The 27,928-nt window shown below is 49.2% G+C and overlaps 1 protein-coding gene across 4 annotated transcripts; it reads right to left on the reverse strand.

Moving 5' to 3' along the window:
• Positions 1 to 800: 800 nt before the first annotated feature.
• Positions 801 to 19,055, reverse strand: SEMA6B (semaphorin 6B). 4 transcript variants are annotated; one of them, XM_075611387.1, is made up of 17 exons: positions 18,490 to 19,055; positions 13,280 to 13,410; positions 12,755 to 12,875; positions 12,554 to 12,614; positions 11,691 to 11,753; positions 11,151 to 11,252; positions 9,790 to 9,880; positions 9,371 to 9,490; positions 9,036 to 9,124; positions 8,554 to 8,771; positions 8,300 to 8,431; positions 7,705 to 7,854; positions 7,121 to 7,312; positions 5,009 to 5,146; positions 3,951 to 4,031; positions 3,095 to 3,153; positions 801 to 2,904 (listed from the first exon to the last, which is right to left on the reverse strand). In XM_075611387.1, the coding sequence occupies exons 2-17, from the start codon at positions 13,386 to 13,388 to the stop codon at positions 1,793 to 1,795; spliced, it is 2,838 nt and encodes a 945-aa protein (XP_075467502.1). In that variant the 5' UTR covers positions 13,389 to 13,410; positions 18,490 to 19,055; the 3' UTR covers positions 801 to 1,792. The 4 variants fall into 4 exon arrangements, with proteins under 4 accessions (XP_075467502.1, XP_075467501.1, XP_075467500.1 ...); XM_075611386.1 differs by lacking the exon at positions 18,490 to 19,055 and adding an exon at positions 16,746 to 16,965 and having other exon boundaries at positions 3,951 to 4,028; XM_075611385.1 differs by lacking the exon at positions 18,490 to 19,055 and adding an exon at positions 16,746 to 16,965.
• Between the last annotated feature and the right edge of the window lie 8,873 nt (positions 19,056 to 27,928).

Genomic DNA, 27,928 nt, shown 5'->3' on the forward strand with positions numbered 1-27,928 from the left:
CCCCAAGTCCTTCTGAAGAGAAATTACATCCTGCTCTGATTCTACTACCTTACACAATTTAGTATCATCAGCAAAGATGGAGACTTTGCTCTCTATGCCAACCAACTTATATAACCTCTCCCTATAACTGCTCCATATTAATTAATTAAAGTACACTTAGGCGCCCAATGTATTTGTGTTTTCTATGGTATTTTGTGACCAGCTGGTCAGTGTGTTATTTGGCAGCCGCCCCCTATTTGCATATGTGTGAGTAGTTAGGGATTTCAATCCTATTTATCTATTTGGTATTTTATTACTGTATATTGGTTTTGGTTTTAGCGCTACCTTATTTTTCTCTTTATCTCTCCCTATAGCTCCTCCTATTGCCCCATATAACCCTCCCTATAACTCCTCCTATTGCCCCCTATAACCCTCCCTATAACTCCTCCTATTGCCCCATATAACTGCTCCCTGCAACTCCTCCTATTGCTCCATATAACCTCTCCCTATAACTCCTATTGCTCCATATAACCTCTCCCTATAACTCATATTGATCCATATAACCTCTCCCTATAACTCCTATTGATCCATATAACCTCTCCCTATAACTCCTATTGCTCCATATAACCTCTCCCTATAACTCCTATTGATCCATATAACCTCTCCCTATAACTCCTATTGCTCCATATAACCTCTCCCTATAACTCCTATTGCTCCATATAACCTCTCCCTATAACTCCTATTGCTCCATATAACTTCTCATGTGTTACATGTCACTGCACATGCGTGTCAAAGTTACATAATATCACACATAGACTCAGAAGAGAAGTTTATTGTCTGTGCAGCTTTTCAGGAACATGCTTAGAGTACACGTCACATGGAAAGTCACGGGATGGAGCGCAGGCACACTCATATATACAAGACAGCAGCTCCTCCCTTCACGAACGCAGGAGAGGGAAGGTAGGTATGTGTGTGTGTGTGTCTGTGTCTGAGAGAAGGTGTGTGTTATGTAGGAGCAGTGTGTATATTAGTAAGAGTGTGTGTGTGTGCTAGTAGCAGTGTATGTGTCTGTTACGTGTTGGAATGGAAGGGTTATGACACGTCTGCAGTTTGTGTTATGAGCAGACAAGAGAGAGATGGTCAAAAAAGGGACCCGCCCCCAATAAACACACTGTTCCTCATACACACACTGTACCCCCCCCCCCCACCCCACTATCCCTCTTCGTCTCACACACACACACAAATATAAGTATATATATACTGCTCCCGTCCCATTCACAGAACGTTTATAAAACCAGCAGGTACTAAAAGGATTATCTGAACATATTGTGCTTGGCAGATCTGGGGGGCTTCAGGGAGACCCCCTCCACCCAACCCAAGAAGTGATCCTCCATCCAAGGAGCAACCTTCCCAACCAAGGAGAGATTCCCCCCATCCAAAGAGAGACCAACCCATCCAAGGTGAGACCAACCCATTCAAAGAGAGACACCCCTGCCCCAATCCAAGGAGAGACCAATCCTTCCAAGGAGACCCCTTCACCCAAGGAGAGATTCCCTCCATCTAAGGAGAGACCCCCCCATCCAAGGAGATCCCCCATCCAAGGCAGAACCTCCACCTCCACCCAAGGAAAGATCCTCCCTATCTCATTTTTCCTGCAGGATCAAGCCCCCATCACAGGGGAATTAGATGTCCTCATGAGGCACTGTCCTCCAAACCCCACCCCTTCCTACATCACATGATGTCTTCAGAGGGGTAATCTGTGCTCACAGTCACTACACTGCGGGGTCTCTGGGTACATATGACATACTCCCTGTCACTGTGCTGTGGGAGTCCGTGACATCCCAAACTGTAGCAGGAGTCTAAAGTCTGTGCCAGGGGTTCCACTCCGTCGCATGTAGAGGGTTTCTGGGGGGTGGGGCCAGCTCTCTCCGCTGTTAAAGGTCAGGTTTCTCTTCAGGTGGGGGGGTCGCGGAGGGCTGCAATGGGGGGGCTGGTGAAACCTCTCACATGTGGGAGCTGAAACTACACGTCTGCGCTCGGTGCACGGCCACGAGGTTGGAGGCAGGTCCAGGGGCAAATAACGGGGCTCATGTCCCTGTATGGGAGGATAGTCTGTCTCCTCCCCCTGTGAAGGCAGATAGCGAGGCTCCTCCCCATGCTGGGGCAGATAACGAGGGTCCTCCCCAATCTGAGTAAAATAACGAGTCTCCTCCCCATGCTGGGGCAAATAGCGAGTCTCCTCCCCATGCTGGGGAAGATAACGAGTCTCTTCCCCATGCTGGGGCAGATAGTGAGTCTCCTCCCCATGCTGGGGCAGATAGCGAGTCTCATTCCCATGCTGGGGCAGATAGCGAGTCTCCTCCCCATGCTGGGGCAGGTAGAGTGGTTCTTTCCCATGCTGGCGCAGGTAATGACTCTCCTCCCTGTGCTGCGGTAGATAGCAGGGGTCCTGAGGATCCTGCCCCTGGCTCTCGGGATGGAGATGTGTGGATGTCACTGGGGGGGTCTCAGAGTGCAAGAGGATGATGGAGGGGTCCTGCAGGGGAGGGGTGAGGTAGTCCTGGGTGCCGAGGCCCCTCTTGTGCTGTTGGGGGGTCTGTTCAGGGGTGGGGGGGATGCCCGCATGCTCCTTGCTGCGTCCCGGGTTCCAGCCGTGCTGCATCAGAGAGGTTAGTAGTGGATCCTGCTCCAGCCGACTCAACTGCCCTCCTCGACTCACGCTCCGCACAGTCCCCCCATGGATCAGACCTGTGTCCGTCTCCCGGTTTCTGCACTGCATCTTCGTGCCACGCTGAGAGCTCACCCAGCACACACCAAGCCCCGACAACACAGCTCCCACTACAAAGGCTGCCACCGAGGAAACTACCAGCACATTCACAGACACCTCCCCGTTCTGCTGCTCCACGAAGCTCTGGGTCACCAGGCCTGGGGAACACAAGGGGTCAGAAGGACAAGGCGTTTAGAGTGACATTGGACAGAGAGACATGGGATTCAGAGTAATACTGAAGTTACAGAGGGACCCAAGGGGTCAGAGTGACACAGGACTTAGAGGGACATAGGGGGGGGCAGAGGGACACTGGAGTCGTGTGGTGGGGCACAGGACTGTTTCACTTACCCTCACAGTCCCCAAGGTGCACTGTCCGTTCTCCCCCCAGGTCCTGCTCATATTGGGCCCTGTAAAATAACGAAAGGGGTGAGAATGTCCTGTGCATGTGTTTTTCCAGGGGCCGAGAGTGAAAGGGGTCAGTGTAACTGACGTAAACACAAAAAGGGGGGGGGGGGAGGGGGAGATAAGCCTAAACAGCTCCCAATCTACTGGGATGGAGCAGCGAGGAGAGGATCTATGTATATAGGGTCCACACTTATAGTAGTTAGGGGTACCCAGTATCCCTACTTCTTTCCATTTACAAACTTACAATTCTCTTTGGGAGCCTCTCCTTCCTGTCATTACAGCGAGAATATTCCTTATATCTGTCTACAATCCAGTCCCCTGAGCTCTGCCTCAAAGCTTAATATACTGAGCTCTCCAAGATCAGACACTGTATCACTACTTTTATTAAACTGCTTCCACGTGTGTGTGTGTGTGTGTGTGTGTGTGTGTGTGTGTGTGTGTGTGTGTGTGTGTGTGTGTGTGTGTGTGTGTATGCATGCATGCATGCATATGTATATATATATATATATATATATATATATATGTGTATGTATGTATGTATGTCTTTATTTATATAGCGCCATTAATGTACGTAGCACTTCACAGTAGTAATACACGGGACAATCATATAAATAAACAATAATACAAATAACAGGTAATGGGAATAAGTGCTTCTGGCATAAAAGTAACATTTCAGAAGAGGATTCCCTGCTCCAAAGAGCTTACAATCTAATTGGTAGGAGGAACATACAGATACAGTAGGAGGGTCTCTGTCACAGTGCCCCCGTGTCACACACATGCAGTGACAAGCCTGCTGTACCTGACACCACGTGGGGTGAAGACGCAGCGGCTGCTCTCGGGGTCCCAGGCGCAGTAAGGGTCCCGTGTGCCAAGACAGCTTCTGGGGAGAAAGGGACACACAGATGGATGCAGAGCATGGGCTGCATCACAAGGACCAAAGCCAACCCACTAACATCAGACTTCATGAGGTCCCTCAGCCATCCAACCTTGTATGTCAAATGTCAGGGTAACCATTTCAGATGCCATCAATTAACTGACTTATGGGTCACGAGTCCTTTTCTGAAAAGATCCCACGTCACTAGGTGATGTGAGGGGCTGGTATATCAGGTGGAGCTTGTATACCTGTTGAAGGTGGTATACCTGGTGGGGGTGGTACTACTAATGGAGGTTCTATATCAGGTGGAGTTGGTACATCTTGTATATCTGGTAGAGGTGGTAATTCTGGTGGTATATCTAGTGGAGGTGGTGTAGCTGGTAGAGGTGGTAATTCTGGTGGTATATCTAGTGGAGGTAGTGTAGCTGGTAAAGGTGGTAATTCTGGTGGTATATCTAGTGGAGGTGGTGTAGCTGGTAGAGGTGGTAATTCTGGTGGTATATCTAGTGGAGGTGGTGTAGCTGGTAGAGGTGGTAATTCTGGTGGTATATCTAGTGGAGGTAGTGTAGCTGGTAAAGGTGGTAATTCTGGTGGTATATCTAGTGGAGGTGGTGTAGCTGGTAGAGGTGGTAATTCTGGTGGTATATCTAGTGGAGGTGGTGTAGCTGGTAGAAGTGGTAATTCTGGTGGTATATCTAGTGGAGGTGGTGTAGCTGGTAGAGGTGGTAATTCTGGTGGTATATCTAGTGGAGGTGGTGTAGCTGGTAGAGGTGGTAATTCTGGTGGTATATCTAGTGGAGGTGGTGTAGCTGGTAGAGGTGGTAATTCTGGTGGTATATCTAGTGGAGGTGGTGTAGCTGGTAGAGGTGGTAATTCTGGTGGTATATCTAGTGGAGGTGGTGTAGGTGGTAATATAATGGCTGTGATATAGCTGGTGGTTTATCTGGTAGGGTGGTATATCTGTGGGCACACAAAGCCCTCACCTGATGCAGCCATCATGCCTCTGGCAGCGGGCGAGGGGTACCTTCACCACACAGCTGGGGTACGCAAGGATCAGGGACCCCGACTCCTTATCCAGCTCCATACCCAGAATCCTTTGCATTTCCTCCTCTCCACCACACCTGCACAAAGAGTGGGCTCAGCGTGGGGGACAGCACTACAGACATACAGACATACAGAGACACTAACATGCATACTGACACACGTGCACACACATACACAATGGCAGACACTAAGATGCGTGATTACAAGCGGAGCCGTCACTGGCAAATGAGCCATCAACATATTGTACAGACATAGCTATAGCACATCAAATAACATGTCTATAACAGATGGAGTGACACATCTATAACATGCCAGAGTAACATCTATACTGCGCGGAGTAACATATATAAAACGCGTGGAGTAATGTAGCCATAACATGCCAGAGTAGCATCTTTAACAGGCAAAGTAACATAGCTATAAAACACACGGTAACATATCAATAACATGCCAGAGTAACACATCTATAACCCAAAATAACATATTTATAACATGGGTAGTAACATTTCTATACCACACACTGTAGCAAAGCTATAGCAGGTGGAGTAACAGATCTATAACATGCCAGAGTAACATATCTAAAATATGCCAGAGTAACATATCGTTAATGTGCGGAGTGACATATATATATATATATATATATATATATATATATATATATATATATATATATATATATAACACAGAAAAGGGAAAAGTAGGGTCAAAAAGGTGCACTCAAACACTGTATAATGAAAAATAGAAAAAAATTGGACTTTATTAGCAAAGAGTATAAAAAACACATAAAACAGACCCACACAGATCATATAACAAATCGCTGTGTGACACAACGTTGAAACACCAGAGAGGTACAATAGGTCTGGTAAGAACCAAAACAAAATAAAAATATGTTATTGCAAAAATACTATAACAAAACCAGGGGAAAAAATAATTTTTCCCCCAGTAGTGTGACTAAGATCGGCCGATCCAATGCAAAAGATAATAATCAATATGAATGGTAACTAAATCCAGACCACAGAAAATATATATAATAAATATACATAAACCTCTTAGTAATGGTGAAAGATGGTAAGATACACAGCTGAAAATGAATAAAAATTTGACCCTATAATGTGCTGCAAGTCAAATCTGTAAACTGATGCCAGAACTAGGCTGCACATAAGGAATAACCAGCAGGAGAGAACAGTAAAATAGTGCACTAATAGCACTCATGTTAAATCCCCAGAGATGCAGAGCTCAAAGGTAATGAGCAAAGATTCTTTGCAATAACATATTTTTATTTTGTTTTGGTTCTTACCAGACCTATTGTACCTCTCTGGTGTTTCAACGTTGTGTCACACAGCGATTTGTTATATGATCTGTGTGGGTCTGTTTTATGTGTTTTTTATACTCTTTGCTAATAAAGTCCAATTTTTTTCTATTTTTCATTATACAGTGTTTGAGTGCACCTTTTTGACCCTACTTTTCCCTTTTCTGTGTTATATATTCCCTTTGGGTCGGTAGCACCACCAGAGGGTTACTCTTTACCCTAACCTTTGGTTCACTGAGTATTTAGTCAGACAGGGGTGATTTGACTGCGGCATCTTTTGTGTGTCTTATATATATATATATATATATATATATATATATATATATATATATATATATATATATATATATATATATATATATAACCTGTGGAGTAATGTAGTAATATATCTATAACATGCCAGAGTAACATAACGCTAATGTGCGGAGTGACACATAAAACCTGTGGAGTAATGTATCTATAACGTGCCAGAGTAAGTTATTGATAACACTTTGAGTAACATTGATATAATACGCAAAATAATATGTTGCGTTGGCATGTTATATCTATATCTAAAAGATATATATATATAACACGCAGAGTAACATTTCTACAACACAAAGAGTTACATATCTATAACACGCAGAGTAACATTTCAATTACACACGGCGTAACATATCTATACCATGCCATTGTAACATTTCTATAACTTATGGGGTAACATATCTATAACACGCAGAGCAGTGTACATGTATATATCACATACCTGTCAGCGGGGTATGTCTGCAGCTCCTCCAGTAGGACACTCTGATTGGCTGCGCTGCCCATGTTGGCTCCACCCGCTGGAGGGACCAGCAGGAATTTGAGGACAGTCCCTGAATCTGAGCTGAGGAACAGGATGGTCTGATTCCCGTGGGCTCCACAGGACATGTCCACAGCCATGTGTGTCAGCTGATCCCTGGGGAGAGGCACGTGTTACTGGGTGACCTCTGGTCCTGAAGGATCCACTGACCTCATCGATCCCTGACCCTGACTAGCCTCTGATGCTGAAGGACTCATGACTCTGAGACAGTTCATGCTCCAGGGATGAGGGTAGATCCTCCAGTTCCTGCCCCTGGGGGAATATATATCCCTCCAGTTGCTGCCCTTGGGTTGGGTATATCCCTCCAGTCCCCACCCTTTGAGGGGTATATCCCTCCAGGTCCTGCCCTTGAAGGAGGGGAATATAGCCCTTCTGTTCCTGTCCTTGGGGGAGGGGTATATCCCTTCAGTTCCTCTCCTTGGGAGGGGGGTATATCCACCCAGTCCCTGCCCCTGAGGGGTATACCTCCCAGTTTCTGCCCCTCTCACCGTGTCAGGGTCCGTGTGATCCAGGGCGAGTTCCCCACAGAGGGGATGGACTCCTCCATGAGGGGGTGCGATTTCACAAAGCTCAAAACCTCGTCAGGTAGACTTCGAGACGTGTTATAGGGCAGGGGGGGTCCGACACAGCAGCCCGGGCTGGGGGGAGCGGGAGACTTTAACAGGGGGAGGGGATTTTTTCAGGGAGGGAGAGAGACATTATCTGGGACAGGGGAGAGACATTATCTGGGACAGGGGAGACATTATTAGGGGGGAAGAAACATTATCGGAGTGAGACACATTACAAAGAGAGGAGATTTGTTACCAGGGAGGGGGAAGGAAAGACTCTTTTTCAGGGGATAATTATTACTAAGCATGTTGTTAGTGTATTTTTACCATGTTCTTGGGGGGGGGGGGGGTTCCCAAGTTTTTGTTGTGAGTTCTATGTGATCTCAACGTGGTATATGTTCATAATGTGTTTTTGGTCGATACTCAGTGTGCAATTGGTATGTAGACAGTATGTTCTTTGTGTGCAGTTAGCATGTTATTATCATGTTGTTGATGTGTTCCTAGGTCAGGGTGCTCACTGCGCAAACACACTCACCGCGGCCGCGGCACCAGCTCCTCAGGGACGGGTGTCCACACAGAGTCGGGCGTGCGCTGCTCCCGGAAACGCCCTCTGAACGCAGATGCCACCTGCTCCATGTCAAAGGCACAGAGGGCAGAGCCAGGAATACTGTGGGCAGGGGGCAAAATTGAACCACAAGTGGCAGAGCTTCATCCTTTTATGGGGGCCCTCACTTATCATGGGCCCCTTCCCCCCCCATTCTCCCCCTGTCCTCTCATTAGGTCCCTCACCTGTTGGGAGGTGTGGAGAAGACAGCGAACACGAGGTGCCTCCCCCCCAGGCTCAGGACTCCGCTGGCTGATTGGATGACATTGAAGTAAAAGTGAGAATCTCCCGGGACCGAGCAGTTGAGACGAGTCTTCAGGAAGGATGAGAACTGCTTCTCCAGCACACGTGGAGACCCCCCCATGTCACTCTTACACACACGTGCAACACGGGACACCATCACCTGTGGGGGAGAAGAGGGAGGGGGAGAGTTACATACAGTAGCAGAGGAGGTTAATACAGGGATAGTGTTGGGGGGTTGCCTGATTGGGACAGGTGGACAAATGAGGAGCAATTAGACAGAAGGGGGACAGTTAGATTGATGGGGGGCAATTAGAGTAATGGTGACAGTTGGACAAATAGGGGGGGGGCAGTTAGACAGATGGGGGGAAGTTGGACACACAGGGGTAAGGGCAGTTACAGATATGGTGGAGGGGGGGGGGTGCACCTTCTCCAGGTAGTTAAACTCCATTGCGATCTCCCTGAAGAAGAAATACACGTGGTCTTCCCACTCCACAGAGTGGACAAAATACGGCTCTGGAGAGAGAGGAGGGTCAGAGACACCCAACAAACAAAGCCAGAACCCACTTGCACCAACCCACTGCTGTCTACCAGCTACAACCCACCACCCATCTATTTTCCACCTACCCACTACCACCTCTTTATCACCCCTCCCTCACCCCAAGTCCTTCAGAATTATGGGTTTGGTGGTACTGTGGGGATGGGTGAGGATGCCCCACAGTGGGTGGGTGCCTGTGCCAGGGTTGCCCTGTGGGTTCTCACCCTTGAACCACTTGGAGTCGTGTTTGACGCTGCGCAGAGCCGAACGCGGCCCCAGACTGCGGTATATAACGGCGTCTATCGCAAGGAAATCTGTTACTGTCGCAGTGAAGAGCATCCCATCTGAGACGGGGAAAGGGGGTGAGAGGAAGGGGGGGGGGAGTGAGAGGAAGGAAGGGGGGAAGATGGAGAGGGGAGGAAGAGATGGAAGGAGGAGAGAAATAGAGGGGGGAGAGAGGAGGAGTGAGAGGAAAGCTGTGTTACATTGGTAGACGGATCTGGTTATGCATGTCTCTATATCAATCTGTCAGTGTGTCTCCGTCTGTCTGTCTCTCTATCAATCTGTCAGTGTGTCTCCGTCTGTCTGTCTCTATATGTCCGTCTCCCTGACTGTCTGTGTCATTCCTCTGCAGCCTCTTTACCTGCAAACAGAGCCACGTTTCCATGTTTGGGATCATACGGGCACCTTGCCATCCCACTGAGAGTGTCCCCGACCTGCACCAGAGAGTCAGTCTGAGAAAGAGACGGTGTGAGAGAGACAGCATGAGAGAGAGACAGAGTGTCCCCGACCTGCACCAGAGAGTCAGTCTGAGAAAGAGACGGTGTGAGAGAGACAGCATGAGAGAGAGACAGAGTGTCCCCGACCTGCACCAGAGAGTCAGTCTGAGAAAGAGACGGTGTGAGAGAGACAGCATGAGAGAGAGACAGAGTGTCCCCGACCTGCACCAGAGAGTCAGTCTGAGAAAGAGACGGTGTGAGAGAGACAGCATGAGAGAGAGACAGAGTGTCCCCGACCTGCACCAGAGAGTCAGTCTGAGAAAGAGACGGTGTGAGAGAGACAGCATGAGAGAGAGACAGAGTGTCCCCGACCTGCACCAGAGAGTCAGTCTGAGAAAGAGACGGTGTGAGAGAGACAGCATGAGAAAGAGAGGCAGAGTGTCCCCGACATGCACCAGAGAGTCAGTCTGAGAAAGAGACGGTGTGAGAGAGACAGCATGAGAGAGAGAGACAGAGTGTCCCCGACCTGCACCAGAGAGTCAGTCTGAGAAAGAGACGGTGTGAGAGAGACAGCATGAGAAAGAGAGGCAGAGTGTCCCCGACATGCACCAGAGAGTCAGTCTGAGAAAGAGACGGTGTGAGAGAGACAGCATGAGAGAGAGACAGAGTGTCCCCGACATGCACCAGAGAGTCAGTCTGAGAAAGAGACGGTGTGAGAGAGACAGCATGAGAGAGAGACAGCATGAGAGAGATACAGAGTGTCCCCGACCTGCACCAGAGAGTCAGTCTGAGAAAGAGACGGTGTGAGAGAGACAGCATGAGAGAGAGAGACAGAGTGTCCCCGACCTGCACCAGAGAGTCAGTCTGAGAAAGAGACGGTGTGAGAGAGACAGCATGAGAGAGAGACAGAGTGTCCCCGACCTGCACCAGAGAGTCAGTCTAAGAAAGAGACGGTGTGAGAGAGACAGCATGAGAGAGAGAGACAGAGTGTCCCGACCTGCCTCAGCCTAAGAGAGATAGAGTGTCCCCAACCTGCTTAAGAGCGTTACCCTGCGAGGGAGAGAATGTGTGATAGAGTGCTCGATAAGCAATAAAAGTGGATGTGAGAGATGCAGCACTGGTTCTGTGTGGGGGAATGCAGTGTTTGGGGGTGCAATGTGTGTGTGAGGGGTGCAGTATTGGGGGGTGTTTGGGGGTGCAATGTGTGTGTGAGGGGTGCAGTATTGGGGGGTGTTTGGGGGTGCACTGTGGGTGAAGGGGTGCAGTATTGCAGGGGTCTCCGTACACTGTAATCCGCGCACACCGGGTTGAAAGAGTTGGTTCCGCACACAAACAGAGTCCGGTTGTCTCGCACCAGAAGAACCTTCACAAAATTCCTGCACTCGTCCTGTGGGCAGAGAGGTGACGAGGTGAGTGTGACGGTGACAAGGTGAGTGTGACAGGTGACAATGAGTTGCGAGGGGCATGGTCACAGAGCAAAGGGAGGGGTCAGAAAGGTGTAGTCAGAAAGAGAATGGGCGTGGTCAGACAGTGGGGGCGTGGTCAGACTGTGAGGGGCGTGGCCAGACCGTGAGGGCATGGTCAGACCGTGAGGGCGTGGTCAGACCGCGAGGGCGTGGTCAGACTGTGAGGGCGTGGTCAGACCGCGAGGGCGTGGTCAGACTGTGAGGGGCGTGGTCAGACTGTGAGGGGCGTGGTCAGACCGCGAGGGCGTAGTCAGACTGTGAGGGGCGTGGTCAGACCGTGAGGACGTGGTCAGACCGCGAGGGCGTGGTCAGACCGCGAGGGCGTGGTCAGACTGTGAGGGGCGTGGTCTGATCCCCACCTCCTGCTTTCCCTTCATGCGGCACACGTTAATGTCGTGGTGATTGGATTTCCATGTCAATTTCTGTGTAAAAAGAAAGAAGAATGAAAAGACCAGCCATTACGTCAGAGAGATCCCCCTATTGAGTGAGAGGGACGCCCACACCCCTTATAAAATGTGGAGCCCCCTCTCTCTTCCATGTCAGAAGCCCCTGTAACTTCTGCACATTAGTTAATGGGTGCACCCCATGTCCTGTAGTGTCTTATAGGATGGACAGTGCTCCCCCGCTCACTCACATCCCCCTCACACTCACATCCCCCTCACACTCACACCCCCCTCACACTCACATCCCCCTCACACTCACATCCCCCTCACACTCACAATCCCCTGACACTCACAATCCCCTCACACTCATAATCCCCCTCACACTCATAATCCCCCTCACACTCATAATCCCCCTCACACTCATATCCCACTCACACCCCCTCACACTCACATTACCCTCACACTCACATCCCCCTCAAACTCACATTACCCTCATATTCACATTACCCTCACACTCACATCCCCCTCACACATTACCCTCACACTCACAATCCCCTCACACTCACATTACCCTCACACTCACATTACCCTCACACTCACATCCCCCTCACACATTACCCTCACACTCACAATCCCCTCACACTCACATTACCCTCACACTCACATTACCCTCACACTCACATCCCCCTCACACATTACCCTCACACTCACAATCCCCTCACACTCACATTACCCTCACACTCACATCCCCCTCACACATTACCCTCACACTCACATTACCCTCACACTCACATCCCCCTCACACATTACCCTCACACTCACATCCCCCTCACACTCACCTTGTGATACTGCAGTTCTCCACCAGGAGTTGAGTCTAGCAGGATCTGATAGAGAGCGTCCCTGCAGGGAATAATGACCACGTTAATGAGGCAGCACGTGTCAGTAACCTGTCCCCCCCCCCACCTGGTGACACTGCTGCCCCCCCCCCTCCTGGACTCACCTGTCCCCCCCTGGTGACACTGCTGTCCCACCAGTCTCACCTGTCACCGATGTACAGCGTCCTGTTCACCTTTAGCATTCTCTGGATGCTCAGACGGTCTCTCCCCCTCTCAGGTATAGGAGCGGGACCCTTCCCCAAAAACACAGGGTACCCCGGCAGATCTGAGGGAGGGAGGCAGGGAGAAAGTGAGAGAGAGAGAGAGAGAGAGAGAGAGAGGAGGGGTGAAAGAGAGAGGGCAGCGGAAAAAGGAAGATAGGGGAGAGAGGGTGAGAAGAGAGAGAAAAGGATAGGGGAGGGCACGGGGAGAGAAGATAGAAAAAGAGGGGGGGACAGGGGGAGAGAAGACAGCAAAACAGAGAGAAAAAGAGGGGAGGGCAGGGAGAGAGAAGAGAGAGGGGGAGGGTAGGGAGAGAGGAGAGAAAAAGAGAGGGGGGAGGGCAGGGGGAGAGAAGAGAGAGAAAAAGAGAGGGGGAGGGCGGGGGAGAGAAGAAGACAGCAAAACAGAGAGAGAAAATGAGAGACAGAAGGATGGGAGGAGGGTCACTTCCCCGGCTGAAACACTCACACTCAGCTCCAGCAATGCTGACAGGCACAGTTTCATCGGGAAACACAGACTCCCCGAGACCCCCCATCAGTCCGAGGCAGAGCCACAGGAGAAAGATGTGGGGGGGCATTGTAAGAAGGCCTGGTAACAACCTAAGAGAAAAGAGAAATTATCTTATATCCTCCTGATCCCAGCCCAGTGACTCCCTCACACCAAGTTCTGACCCCTCACACTCTGGGTCCTGACCCCTCACACCAAGTTCTGACCCCTCACACTCTGGGTCCTGACCCCTCACACCAAGTTCTGACCCCTCACACTCTGTGTCCTGACCCCTCACACCAAGTTCTGACCCCTCACACTCTGTGTCCTGACCCCTCACACCAAGTTCTTACCCCTCACACTCAGTGTCCTGACCCCTCACACTCTGTATCCTGACCCCTCACACACAGTATCCTGACCCCTCACACACAGTGTCCTGACCCCTCACACGCTGTATCCTGACCCCTCACACACAGTATCCTGACCCCTCACACACAGTGTCCTGACCCCTCACACACTGTATCCTGACCCCTCACACACAGTGTCCTGACCCCTCACACGCTGTATCCTGACCCCTCACACACTGTGTCCTGACCCCTCACACACTGTGTCCTGACCCCTCACACGCTGTATCCTGACCCCTCACACGCTGTGTCCTGACCCCACACAAGCTGTATCCTGACCCCTCACACACACAGTGTCCTGACCCCTCACACTCTGTATCCTGACCCCTCACACACACTGTGTCCTGACCCCTCACACGCTGTATCCTGACTCCTCACACACTGTGTCCTGACCCCTCACACGCTGTATCCTGACCCCTCACACACAGTGTCCTGACCCCTCACACGCTGTATCCTGACCCCTCACACACTGTGTCCTGACCCCTCACACACTGTGTCCTGACCCCTCACACGCTGTATCCTGACCCCTCACACGCTGTGTCCTGACCCCTCACACGCTGTATCCTGACTCCTCACACACTGTGTCCTGACCCCTCACACTCTGTATCCTGACCCCTCACACACACAGTGTCCTGACCCCTCACACACACTGTGTCCTGACCCCTCACACACTTTGTCCTGACCCCTCACACGCTGTGTCCTGACCCCTCACACTCTGTATCCTGACCCCTCACACAGTGTCCTGACCCCTCACACACTGTGTCCTGACCCCTCACACACTGTGTCCTGACCCCTCACACACTGTGTCCTGACCCCTCACATGCTGTATCCTGACCCCTCACACGCTGTGTCCTGACCCCTCACACGCTGTGTCCTGACCCCTCACACACTTTGTCCTGACCCCTCACACGCTGTGTCCTGACCCCTCACACTCTGTATCCTGACCCCTCACAGTGTCCTGACCCCTCACACACTGTGTCCTGACCCCTCACACACTGTGTCCTGATCCCTCACACGCTGTATCCTGACCCCTCACATGCTGTGTCCTGACCCCTGACACGCTGTGTCCTGACCCCTCACACGCTGTATCCTGACCACACGCTGTGTCCTGACTCCTCACACACGGTATCCTGACCCCTCACACGCTGTGTCCTGCTCCCTCACACGCTGTGTCCTGACCCCTCACACGCTGTGTCCTGACCCCTCACACGCTGTGTCCTGACCCCTCACACGCCGTGTCCTGACCCCTCACAAGCTGTGTCCTGACCCCTCACACGCTGTGTCCTGACCCCTCACACGCTGTGTCCTGACCCCTCATACGCTGTGTCCTGACCCCACACACGCTGTGTCCTGACCCCTCACACGCTGTGTCCTGACCCCTCACACGCGGTATCCTGACCCCTCACACGCTGTGTCCTGACCCCTCACACGCTGTATCCTGACCCCTCACAAGCTGTCTCCTGACCCCTAACACGCTGTATCCTGACCCCTCACACGCTGTGTCATGACCCCTCACACGTTGTATCCTGACCCCTCTAACTGTGTCCTGACCCCTCACACACTGTGTCCCATGCTGACCGCACCTGACTCAGGTGAGTGGGCGCATTGTGTGTGTGGGGCTGGGACAGTACTACATTACCCCGCTCATTGTGTCACTATGTTAACAATTTGTATTAAAAAATGTAACACAAATAGCTGCTATTCAATCAATGTCATTATAAACACTCGCATCCTATAACACACACACAGAGGTGTAATATAGAAACGAGATATGAGATAACGTCTAAATATATATCATATACATCTAGCAACGGGTGAGGAAAAAAACAGCCCCGGGCAGCACACACCTTCTCCCTTCTCTTCATATAATGACAGCGGATTAATAGACGATATGCTACTGTATATATATGTACACACACACACACACACATTACACACATTACACATGCAGTTATACAGTGAATATATATACACACACCACACAGATACACACACTCTACATATCTACATACCCTACAGATACACACACTGTACTGATATACACATAATGTACAGATATACATACACTGTACAGATATACATACACTACAGATACACACATACCATACAGGTACACACATACTGTATAGATATACACACACTGTACTGATATATACATACTGTACAGATATACATACCCTACAGATACACACATACTGTACAGATATACATACCCTACAGATACACATATACCATACAGATATATGCGTACTGTATAAATATACACACTGTACAGATACACAGATACTGTACAGATATACATACATACTGTACAGATACACACATACTATACAGATATGCATACCCTACAGATACACACATACTGTATAGATACACACACATTGTACAGATATACACGCATACTGTATAGATATACATACCCTATAGATACACACTGTACAGATATAAACATACTGTACAAATATACATTCCCTACAGATACACACATACAGTATAGATATACATACCCTACTGTACATATACACACATACTGTACAGTTATAGATACCATACATATACACACATACTGTATAGATATACATATCCTACAGATACACACATACTGTACAGATATACATACCCCACAATACACACATACTGTACATATATACATACCCTACAGATACATACTGTACAGATATACATACCCACATACCCACATACTGTACAGATATACATACTGTACAGATATACATACCCTACAGATACGCACATACTGTAGATATACACACCATACCGATACACACACTGTACAAATATACATACCATTCAGATATATATATGATGTACAATTATACATACCCTACAGATGTACACATACTATGTAGATATACACACCATACAGATACACACACTGTACAGATATACATACCCTACAAATACACACTGTACAGATATACGTACCATATAGATAACAAACACACAATGTACAGATGAACATACCATGCAGATATACAGGCTGTCACCTCCCCATGCATAGCTTCTGTCACCATACAAACACCTACCTCCAGAGCCCACGCAGCTCCTTGCTACCTCCCAGCAATCTTGTACACAGCTCTCTGCATATACAGTACATGCACTGCCCCCTCTCCACACAAGCACAGCTATCTCGCTTTCTGCACACACATGCACACCTCCCTGTCACACACAGCTCCCACTCTGCACACACACTGCTCTCTCTGCACACATGCGCAGGGTTTTCCTCTCTTTGGTTACACCTGTCTTCTCTTGTGTCTCCTTACAGCTGTCATCACAGTCCATGTCAGCTGCTGCTGCTCCCCTCACCCCCTTAGCACACAGCCTTGTACAATCAGCTCAGTGTTCAGGGGACAGGCCTGTCACAACCACCTCCAGCCAGAGGGAGTCATCATACACACACAGCACAGAGCAGTACCTGCAAACCCGCTTCTGAGGCAGAGAGCTGCGTCTTGCTGCATTATTTAACTTGGGACCTATATCCCAGGTCAATGAATATGCCCCTGACTCTCGCCCCCCTCCCCATCATCCTAGGCTGAGTCCATACAGCCTTCGGCCTGCGCGTCCGTGACATCACCCGCGTGAAGCGGGTGCATTTTTTGGACATGCTAGACACGCCGTCGGGGCGTGTCAGTTTCAACTGATTCCTCGCGCAACGCGCGCCCCCTCCTGCTGTCACGTGCGCGGTCTATGGGCGCGATCAATGCCTTAAGGCAATGTGACCGCGCCGCGCGCGGACGCCTCCGTGCGGTCTGCGGCAGCATGGACTTAGCCCTATCTGTCTGCAGGCAGCAGGACGCGAGGAAAGAGACAGTCCACGATCACACGTTTAAGTCTGAACCTGATACATCTTATTATATATAATTATACACGTGTTATATAACTCCGTGTACCACTCCATAAACATGACACTATGATTGCAGATTATAAGGGACAGGCTCAGACAGTCCTGGGTTTATATCTAATGTAGGGTGACCTCCTGATCGCAGATTATCAGGGACAGGCTCAGACAGTCCTGGGTTTATATGTAATGTAGGGTGATCTCCTGACCGCAGAATATATCAGGATGTTATGCATCATGGTACACACACACACAAACACACACACTACCACATGGCCTGTTCATCTGTGACACCCAATAATACACACACAACACATGTACCGCCCAAGTAACATGCAATGACACACAGTCTTACTTGTCCTTGTGTTACACACTGCATACTGTGCACGCAAGAATACACTTACACATATACACACTGAGACAGCAAACAGACACACACTGAAAGACAATGTCATATGTATACACACAAGTATAAATATATACACACACACACACAGACACACACTGGCATAGAATGACATTTACATATACAGACACCCATGCTAACTCACAAGGACATGCAGTATACTGACACCAACTGTACAAACCACAAATTTACATATACAATGACAGAAAACACAGCAATATACCCAATGACATATAGACACACACTGACATAGTATACTGTACATACAGACACACAGCAGTGACACATACTGTACAGTACATACTGTACACACACACACTGATACCAGCAGTGACACATACTGTACACACACACACACACACACACACACACACACACACACACACACACACACACACACACACTGATACCATACAAACCACAAAATACACATCCACAATTACACACACCCTGTGCAATTACTGACAAATACAGTGGTATACACCATTACACACACCTTGTGCACACACTGACATACACACATTACCTTGTGTCCTTGTCACATTATGTCACATCGTGTGTCTGCTCCGGATCTGCGAATCCAATTTGGACCCCAAATCATTAGTGAGTCGTGACCCCAAATCCTGAGCTCCCCACAGTGTCACATGGTGTGGGGGTGTCTCTTTTCACAGCTCTGGTGACATACTGATGTCTCCCTGTCTCTCTCTCCCTTTGTCCCTATGTCTCTCCCTCTGTGTCCCTCTCTCCCCCTCCCACTCCCGTCTCTCTCCCTGCTGTATGTCCCTCTCTCCCCTCTCTGTCTCTCCTTGTGTCCCCTCTCTCTTTCACCTTGTGTCTCCTCTCTCTCTCTCTCTTTCACCTTGTGTCGCTCTCTCTCTGTCAGTGTTTCTCTAGGTCTCGGTAGCTCTGCTTTTCTGTCAGTATCTCCCCCCTCCCCTCTCTCTCTCTCACTACCCCTCTCTCCTGCAGCTCTGCTTCTGTCAGTGTCTCCCTATCTCTATGGCATTCCTAGCTGAATGTGGTGGAGATTGAGGTGTGTGTATCATCCATTGTGTGTGTGTATCACCATGTCTGAGTATGTCACCCCATGTGTGTGTGTGTGTGTGTGTGTGTGTGTGTGTGTGTGTGTGTGTGTGTGTGTGTGTGTGTGTGTGTGTGTGTGTGTCATCATTTGTGTGTGTGTATCACCATGTCTGAGTATGTCACCCCATGTGTGTGTGTATCATCCATTGTGTGTGTGTGTATCACCATGTCTGAGTATGTCACCCCATGTGTCTGTGTGTGTCAACCCCTGTGTGTATCACCCTGTGTGTGTCATCCCATATGTGCATCACCCTGTGTGTCACCCCATGTGTATACCTCCCTCTGTGTGTGTGTCACCCCAGGTGTGTATCACCCTGTGTGTGTGTGTCACCCCATGTGTGTATCACCAGGTTTGTGTGTGTGTCGGTATCACCCGGGGTGTGTGTGTATCACCCTGTTACTGTGTGTATCACCCTGTGTGCCTGTAATATCCTTGATGTGTTTTGGTATCATCATGCGTGTTTGTGCATCGCCCTATGTGTGAGTGCGTGTCACCCTGTGTGTCTGTTTCATCCTGTGTGTCACCCTGTGTATGTGCATCATTCTGTGTCACCCTGTGTGTGTATCAGTTGTGTAAGTGTATCATTCTGTCTCCCTGTCTGTATCATTCTGTGTGTCACCCTGTGTGCGTGTATCAGTCTGCGTGTGTTTTACCTTGTTTGTATTTCACCCTGTGTATTACAGTGGTTGTTGGTCACCCTGCGTATGTATCATCCTATGTGTGTATCATCCTGTGTGTGTCTGTATCATCTGGTGTGTGGTTTGTGTGTCACCCTGTATGTGTATCATCTGTCACCCTGTGTGTGTACCATCTAGTGTCACCCTGTGTGTGTAGCTGGAACAAAGAGCTTGTTGTGCCCGAAACATCACCCACAATTTTTTTATCATGTGTTAATTTTTGTAACAATAATATTGCCTGTTTTTACTCTGCTGGCGGAGTGCTGAGGAGACCCTTTCATAGTGTCATCCTCTGGGATTTCTTGTTGCCTGTACGTAAGCAGCAGGGTTGTAATGTATATACACATACAATATATAGATATATACACAATATATAGATATGTAGCCCTCTTTCCTGCTGATATAGAGAGACTACTGGTGCTGTATGTACCTGCTGGATCAGTGAGATCTGGGCCTCCGCTAACTGGGAGCCTGGGGTAATATTAGGTCCTTGGCAGCGCCTCCACTTACCCAGGATCCCCAATAAGTGAGATTCCCCTAGGTAAGAATAATGATAACAAGCCTCAACGTTGTAACCTTTTACTAATACGTAATTGCATAACCTTAGCTTACACCTATTAGAGATAAAACACATATAGTACCGTATAGGAATAGCTGATATTCAGTAATATACACCAGTGGCCTGGCCACTCTCCTCATTGAGTAATGTCACTTCCCACCACTGCGTGCACCCCACACCGTGTCCAATGTATACTCAGTCCCTTGGTCACTCAACCCAGTGACCCCAAAGAACTCTCCTCCAAGGCGGGATCAGCGCCTGATGGTACCGGTGTTGGTGCACTTATTAAATACCTTCCGGCTACTCCAGCAGCCGGCAACAGACTTCAAAAAGGATCCGCCGATCCAGCGTAGTCTCTCACGAGTTGGTAATGTCCAGCAGCTTGAGCCCAAACCACTGTTCACACACCGCAGCTCCGGAAACACTGTGTCCCTATCTGCTACTACAGTAAGGGAATAGAATATCTCTCTCTCTCTATGGCTGTCCCTGCAGCACCACAAGCTAATGGTGACTCAGGGTCTGCACTGGGCCTGAGGGGAAATCTGGCCTACGCAGGTGGGTCACTGACCCCCTGCACACACACTACCTCTCCCCGTGCTCCTCCGGTGCCCTCCTGGTCACGCCTGAGTATTGCGCAATGCCCAACAACATGGCGGCGCCCTGTGCTATCGGGCCGCCGCGGAACCTCCGAACGCTCCCTCACAGCACCTCCCGTGATTGCACCCTGCAGCTGAGGTACAGCGGGGAAACTAGAACACCCCTACAGATATATACACAATATATAGACCATACGATACCGGTTGCAACACGACATCAAGGGACAGCACGCAGGTAAGTAAATCAAAAATGTTCTATATTTGATAGAAGACACAAAAACCGACGTTTCGGTCCCCCAGTGGGACCTTTCTCAAGGTGGTGCACCACCTTGAGAAAGGTCCCACTGGGGGACCGAAACGTCGGTTTTTGTGTCTTCTATCAAATATAGAACATTTTTGATTTACTTACCTGCGTGCTGTCCCTTGATGTCGTGTTGCAACCGGTATCGTATGGTCTGTTATTGCTTTATGGGATAAGCACCAAAACTTATTTACTTGCATATGGTGTGCCGGCTGTGCATTGGATTCTACACAATATATATATATATATATACTGGGGGGTTGAAATTGTATAGCGATACCAGGTGATGAAACAATACTCTGCTGGAGATGTGTTCATGGAGCAATGCTCTGCAAGTTTCTAGAAGTATGAGGAGTGCAGAACGCTGTGTATGAGTGCAGAACGCTGTGTGTGAGTGCAGAACGCTGTGTGTGAGTGCAGAACGCTGTGTGTAAGTGCGGAACGCTGTGTGTGAGTGCAGAACGCTGTGTGTGAGTGCAGAACGCTGTGTGTGAGTGCAGAACGCTGTGTGTGTGTGCAGAACGCTGTGTGTGAGTGCAGAACGCTGTGTGTGAGTGCAGAACGCTGTGTGTGAGTGCAGAACGCTGTGTGTGAGTGGAGAACGCTGTGTGTGAGTGCAGAAAGCTGTGTGTGAGTGCAGAACCCTATGTGTGAGTGCAGAACGCTGTGTGTGAGTGCAGAACGCTGTGTGTGTGTGCAGAACGCTGTGTCTGAGTGCTGAGTGCAGAACGCTGTGTTTGAGTGCAGAACGCTGTGTTTGAGTGCAGAACGCTGTGTTTGAGTGCAGAACGCTGTGTGTGAGTGCAGAAAGCTGTGTGTGAGTGCAGAACGCTGTGTGAGTGCAGAACACTGTGTGCAGAACACTGTGTGGGGGTGCAGAATGCTGTGTACAAGTGCAGAACACTGTGTGCAGAACGCTGTGTGGGGGTGCAGAATGCTGTGTACAAGTGCAGAACACTGTGTGCAGAACGCTGTGTGTGAGTGCAGAACGCTGTGTGCGGGTGCAGAATGCTGTGTACAAGTGCAGAACACTGTGTGTGTGCAGAACCCTTTGTGTGTGTGGGCAGAATGCTGTGTACAAGTGCAGAGTGCTGTGTATGAATGCAGAGCGGAGCCCCCCCCCACCCCAGATATGGGTGCTGCCTCCCAATGAGGGGGAGCACTGTGCAGAGTACAGGGGGTGTAGCACACTGTTTCGGGGGTACGGGGGCTATTCTGCTGGCACATCTCCTCTCTCTGCCACTTCATTCTCTCTCTGCTTTGATTTGTTCCACCGCTCCACATTAATTGGATTCTACAGACAGAAAAGACAGAGAGAGAGATAACGAGAGAGGGCGAGAGAGAAGCGAGAAAGGGAAAGAGAGAGATACAGAGAGGGGGCAGAGAGAGGGAAGGTAAAGAGAGGGAGGCAGAAAGGTGGGGAGGGATAAATATAGTGAGAAGTCCCCTCACCCCAAACCCCCCACTTTCTCCCTACCAGGATTTAAGAATGTCCGCGGTGCGCAGGAAGGACCCAGCGTGAGGAGATGTAGGTCTGAAGGTGGTTTGTGTATGTCACAGCTCTGTGCTGGGGTCCAACTGGGGAGCTGTGTTGCTACTGATATTGGTAGGGTACAGATATACACCTACTGATATAGGTGGGTACAGATATACACCTACTGATATAGGTGAGTACAGATATACACCTACTGATATAGGTGGGTACAGATAGTGCGGATATGCCAGGATCCCAGGGACCTTGTGGCTGGGGCGATGTTTGATGTCTTCTCCAGCAGGTGAAGGGCAGCGCCCCATGGAGTGGGCACCAAGGCACATGCAGACTGGTGCCAGTTAGTTGGAAGGTTACTAGACCAGGCCGGACTGGTTTAGGTCCTTGTTTGAAATAAAGCGCTGGCCGGTTTTGTTCCAAACTTTGAGTCAGTGGTAGTTGTTTGTTTGGGTGGAGGCGGCTGGTCAGCTGAGTGGCGGACGGCTGGTCAAGAGAGAGTGACACACTGCAGCTGACACCGCACCGAACACACATCAGGTGATACCGCGCAGGACACACACACACATCAGATGACACCGCACAGGACACACACATACATCAGGTGATACCGCACAGGACACACACACATCAGATCACACCGCACAGGACACACACACACACATCTGCTGACACCGCACAGGACACACATCAGATCACACAACACAGGACACACACATCAGATCACACCGCACAGGACACACACATCAGATCAGATCACACCGCATAGGCCACACATCAGGTGACACCGCACAGGACACACACATCAGATGACACCACACAGGACACACACGCACATCAGATGACACCGCACAGGACACACACACATCAGGTGATACCGCACAGGACACACACGCACATCAGATGACACCGCACAGGACACACACACACATCAGCTGACACCGCACAGGACACACACACACATCAGATCACACCGCACAGGACACACACATCAGATCACACCGCACAGGACATACACACACATCAGATCACACCGCACAGGACACACACACATCAGATCACACCGCACATGACACACACATCAGATCACACCGCACAGGACACACACACATCAGATCACACCACACAGGACATACACACATCAGATCACACCGCACAGGACACACACACACATCAGATCACACCGCATAGGCCACACATCAGGTGATACCGCACAGGGGACACACACACACACATCAGCTGACACCGCACAGGACACTCACACATCAGCTGACACCGCACAGGACACTCACACATCAGCTGACACCGCATAGGACACACACATCAGATGACACCACACAGAACACACACATACATCAGATGACACCACAAAGGACACACACACATCAGATGACAACGCACAGGACACACACACGCACATCAGATGACACCGCACAGGACACACACACACACACATCAGCTGACACCGTACAGGACACACACACACATCAGATCACACCGCACAGGACACACACACACACACATCAGCTGACACCGCACAGGACACACACATCAGATCACACCGCATAGGGGACACACATCAGATCACACCGCATAGGACACACACACATCAGATGACACCACACAGGACACGCACATACATCAGATGACACCACAAAGGACACACACACATCAGATGACAACGCACAGGACACACACGCACATCAGATGACACCGCACAGGATACACACACACATCAGGTGATACCGCACAGGACACACACACACACATCAGGTGATACCGCACAGGACACACATCAGCTGACACCGCACTGGACACACACACAGGTAACACATTCCGGTATTGAGGGGAAGCAGTCAGCCCTCCAACACCTTCTACGATACCGGTAATGTTTGTTTCATAATCTGAGATACAGTAGTTAGCTTGTCAGGCCCAGGAGCACTGCAGCGATGAATATGATGGGAGCGGTGTAATCAGGAGCCATATTTAATGACCCCCAAAGACATATATTCTAAAACCTCTGAATTTCAATAACATGAGCAGAACCCAGGACATGTGTGAGAGGTGGAAACCCCGGATCCCCCCACTCCCCCTACGTCTCGCATGCAGTGACACAGCGCAGCACACTGGAGGGGGGGGGGAGAGGAGGGGGAGGTTGTCCCTTTTATCACAAAACAATAGGTCTCTAACGAGGTTGATTCAGCAGCTGAGAGGGTAGGGAGGCATAGAAAACAGCCTGATATACTGTATATAAAAACACACATTGTGTTCTCATTTGCATGTAATTTCCCAGAATCCCTTGCTGCAGTGGAAGCACTGTATGCTGGGAATAATGGTGAAAGGCAGGGTTGCAGACCTGCCTAAGGCAGAGGGCATGGTCAGTGCTTATCCGCTGACCCGCGCTGAGCCCCACTCACGCTTACCAGGGAGCCCCTGCAGCCGCAATGAGAGCGGTTTTAGCAGGGGCTCGCCCACGCTTCCGCAGGCGTGCGGAGGCGGAGAAGACAGTCAGATTTAAATTTGCACGCTGAGGGGAGCGCAGGGCCGGTCACGTGAGCGGTTCAATTAGGGCGAACCAGCTCTGTGACGTCACTGGCCCGCCCCCCAGACACGCCCCCGGACCCGCCAGGGAAAGCACCCTCTTTCCCTCAGCCTCAGCGCGCCTCCGCACGGCTGACGTCCCTATGGACTCAGCCTAAGACATGTGAATGTGCTCACAAGTGATCTTTTTATTTGCTATATGCAATACGGTGGAGGTTTCTTGTTGCCTTTTTTACCCACCATAACTTAAAACGTGATGGTAAAAACACTCAGATATACACAAATATAGCATGGTGTGTATGTGTGCCTGTATCTGTATACGTCTGTGTATGTGTGTGTATCTGTGTAAGTCTATGGGGCCTATTCACAACAGTGATAAAAACTTTGCTTTTGCATCCGACAATGCATTTTTTTTATCGTGCTATAAGACATGAAGCCAAAAGCGGGATTCACTAAGCAGTGAAGGTCATTTTTTAATGTCCGATAAAAAAATGCGACCTGTTTTTTGTATCAGTGCTATTGTCCTGAACCAGGATTATTTATATCTCTATATTTTTCCTGCTCTCAGGCTGCCAGCCCTCCCCAGCTAAACTTAGGCTGCGTCCATAGAACGTGGAGCAGCGCTGAGCCGCACGGACGCTGATGCTCACCTGGTCAAGCATGAGCGATTTCATGCACATGCAGGCGAGCCAGCGTCCGCGATCGGGAGGCAGGGGGAGGCGGGGCAGAGACGTCGCTGGTTTACTATCACAGTTACCCCAATGCGCTTTTCTCTTAGCAGCATTAGTCTCCTCCTCTATCGAAATCACTAGGGACGGACTTTGCTCTCTCTCTCATCAGACTGTCGTCGGACAGTCCCGAATAGGCGTGGTTATACTTTCGCGCCACGCTCATGCAGGCACGGCCCTTTGATTGCTCCGATCCACAATTTTCCCTTGCCACATTGTCTTTTGGCAGGAAACCTTTTGCAGAACAGTCCCTATTACTTTGCAAGCTCGGTTTTAGCTGGGAAATTTGACCCACTTTCTTCTGTAAAACTCTCTTTGCCGGACACTTTATTGTATTGTATTGTATGTCTTTATTTATATAGCGCCATTAGTGTACATAGCGCTTCACAGTAGTAATACATGTGGTAATCAAATAAATAACAGATAATATAAATAACAGGTCATGGGAATAAGTGCTTCAGACATAAAAGTAACATTAAGGACGAGGAGTCCCTGCTCCGAGGAGCTTACAGTCTAATTGACTTTATGCAATACAGTATAATCATCAATCCGGGGACAGTGCAAACTTTAACTCTTAGTGCACAAACTTGCTAAACAGCCCTTGATAACCTACATTCAACTGGAGGGAAACATCAATCCCATTTACTTTGGCAGAATTTTCTTTAGCGAGGATTGCGGGCCCACTTTAATTCAGCAAAACTCTTTTAGCATAATACTTTAGCAATACTGTCCTTAGTGCACATATCGTCCCGCCAGCTAGGGGCGGTCATTTCTTGCTGTTTTGCAAAATTTGTAGCTAGTACTCAACACTTATCTTGCACAAATCAGCTCCTAATGCATAGAGGCAAAATACTGTAGTGCCTTTGATAAAAACGTGCACAATCCTATCTTATTCTGTGTAAACTTGCACAATCCTGAGTTCTCTTAGCGAGAGAACGCGTGAATAAAAGTCTTTGGCAACTATATTTTGCAAAAATGCAGTATAGCAGCAGCAGAAAGGTTTCCATGGCGGGAAAGACACCGAAACGTTTAGTGAAAAAAACTCAAACACTTTTTCTTTACATCCTAAAAATGTCAAAAACAGACTCTTCGCTCCAAAAGTTCCAAAACGATCAAAGCACGGAAAACTTTCTCTTTCGCACGCCCAGCCCCTCGTTGGGCGCCAAATGTAACCCTCCTTGCCCAGCTCCTAAGGGGTTTACGTCAGTTGATTATATACATGGCTTTGCTCAGTCTCTCATACCTTGTCACGGTGCTGGATCAGTGCAGGCTGGGTGTAGCTATGCTGGTGGAATAATAATGGACGCCAGAAATGTTTATAATACAAGCAGGAGCTTTATTAAAAGCCGTTGATGATGCTCTTCATTCTTAAACCACTCTATTCACATTTACTGATACATTTACAGTGTCTGTACTATTTGCTTCTTCCCTAGGTACCCTCATCTTAATACTCCAGGGACGTACTTAAGCTTGTTTCTCTTTGGGTTAACTGACTCGTTCCTCTTCTATGTAGCGTCTGACATGTCCCATTACTAGTGAGCCCCTTAAGAGCATTGGCCGATGTTCTATTTCCTCTGGATCAATATCGAAGTACTGTACACTGACACCACCTCTGGACAGACTGGGTCTGAGTTAGCTACGGACCTTCTAATTAGGCCAATCCGACTAAAGGTCCTATCTGGGGAACCCCTTTTGGGCATAGGCTTCCTTGTATCTAAACAAATGGATTCATCAGGGCCATTCCTATTGACTATATATAAGTAGGACACTTTCCCTAACTACAAAACAACAAACGGGGACAGATCAGTGTTAGCACACATATCTATACACGGAAACATATTTACTTTATTCACAGTGAGGCTCCTCTGTCACTCCCAGGAACCTAAGTGCTAGGATATTCAGGGTAGGTATATATACCCCAATGGTGACGTCACAGGTCACCAGACATAAAGTGGACGTGGCTTCTTGCCTTGCCAAGTCACTGTATACCATG

Source organism: Ascaphus truei, chromosome 8 (genome assembly GCF_040206685.1).
Source record: "Ascaphus truei isolate aAscTru1 chromosome 8, aAscTru1.hap1, whole genome shotgun sequence".
NCBI lineage: Eukaryota > Metazoa > Chordata > Amphibia > Anura > Ascaphidae > Ascaphus > Ascaphus truei.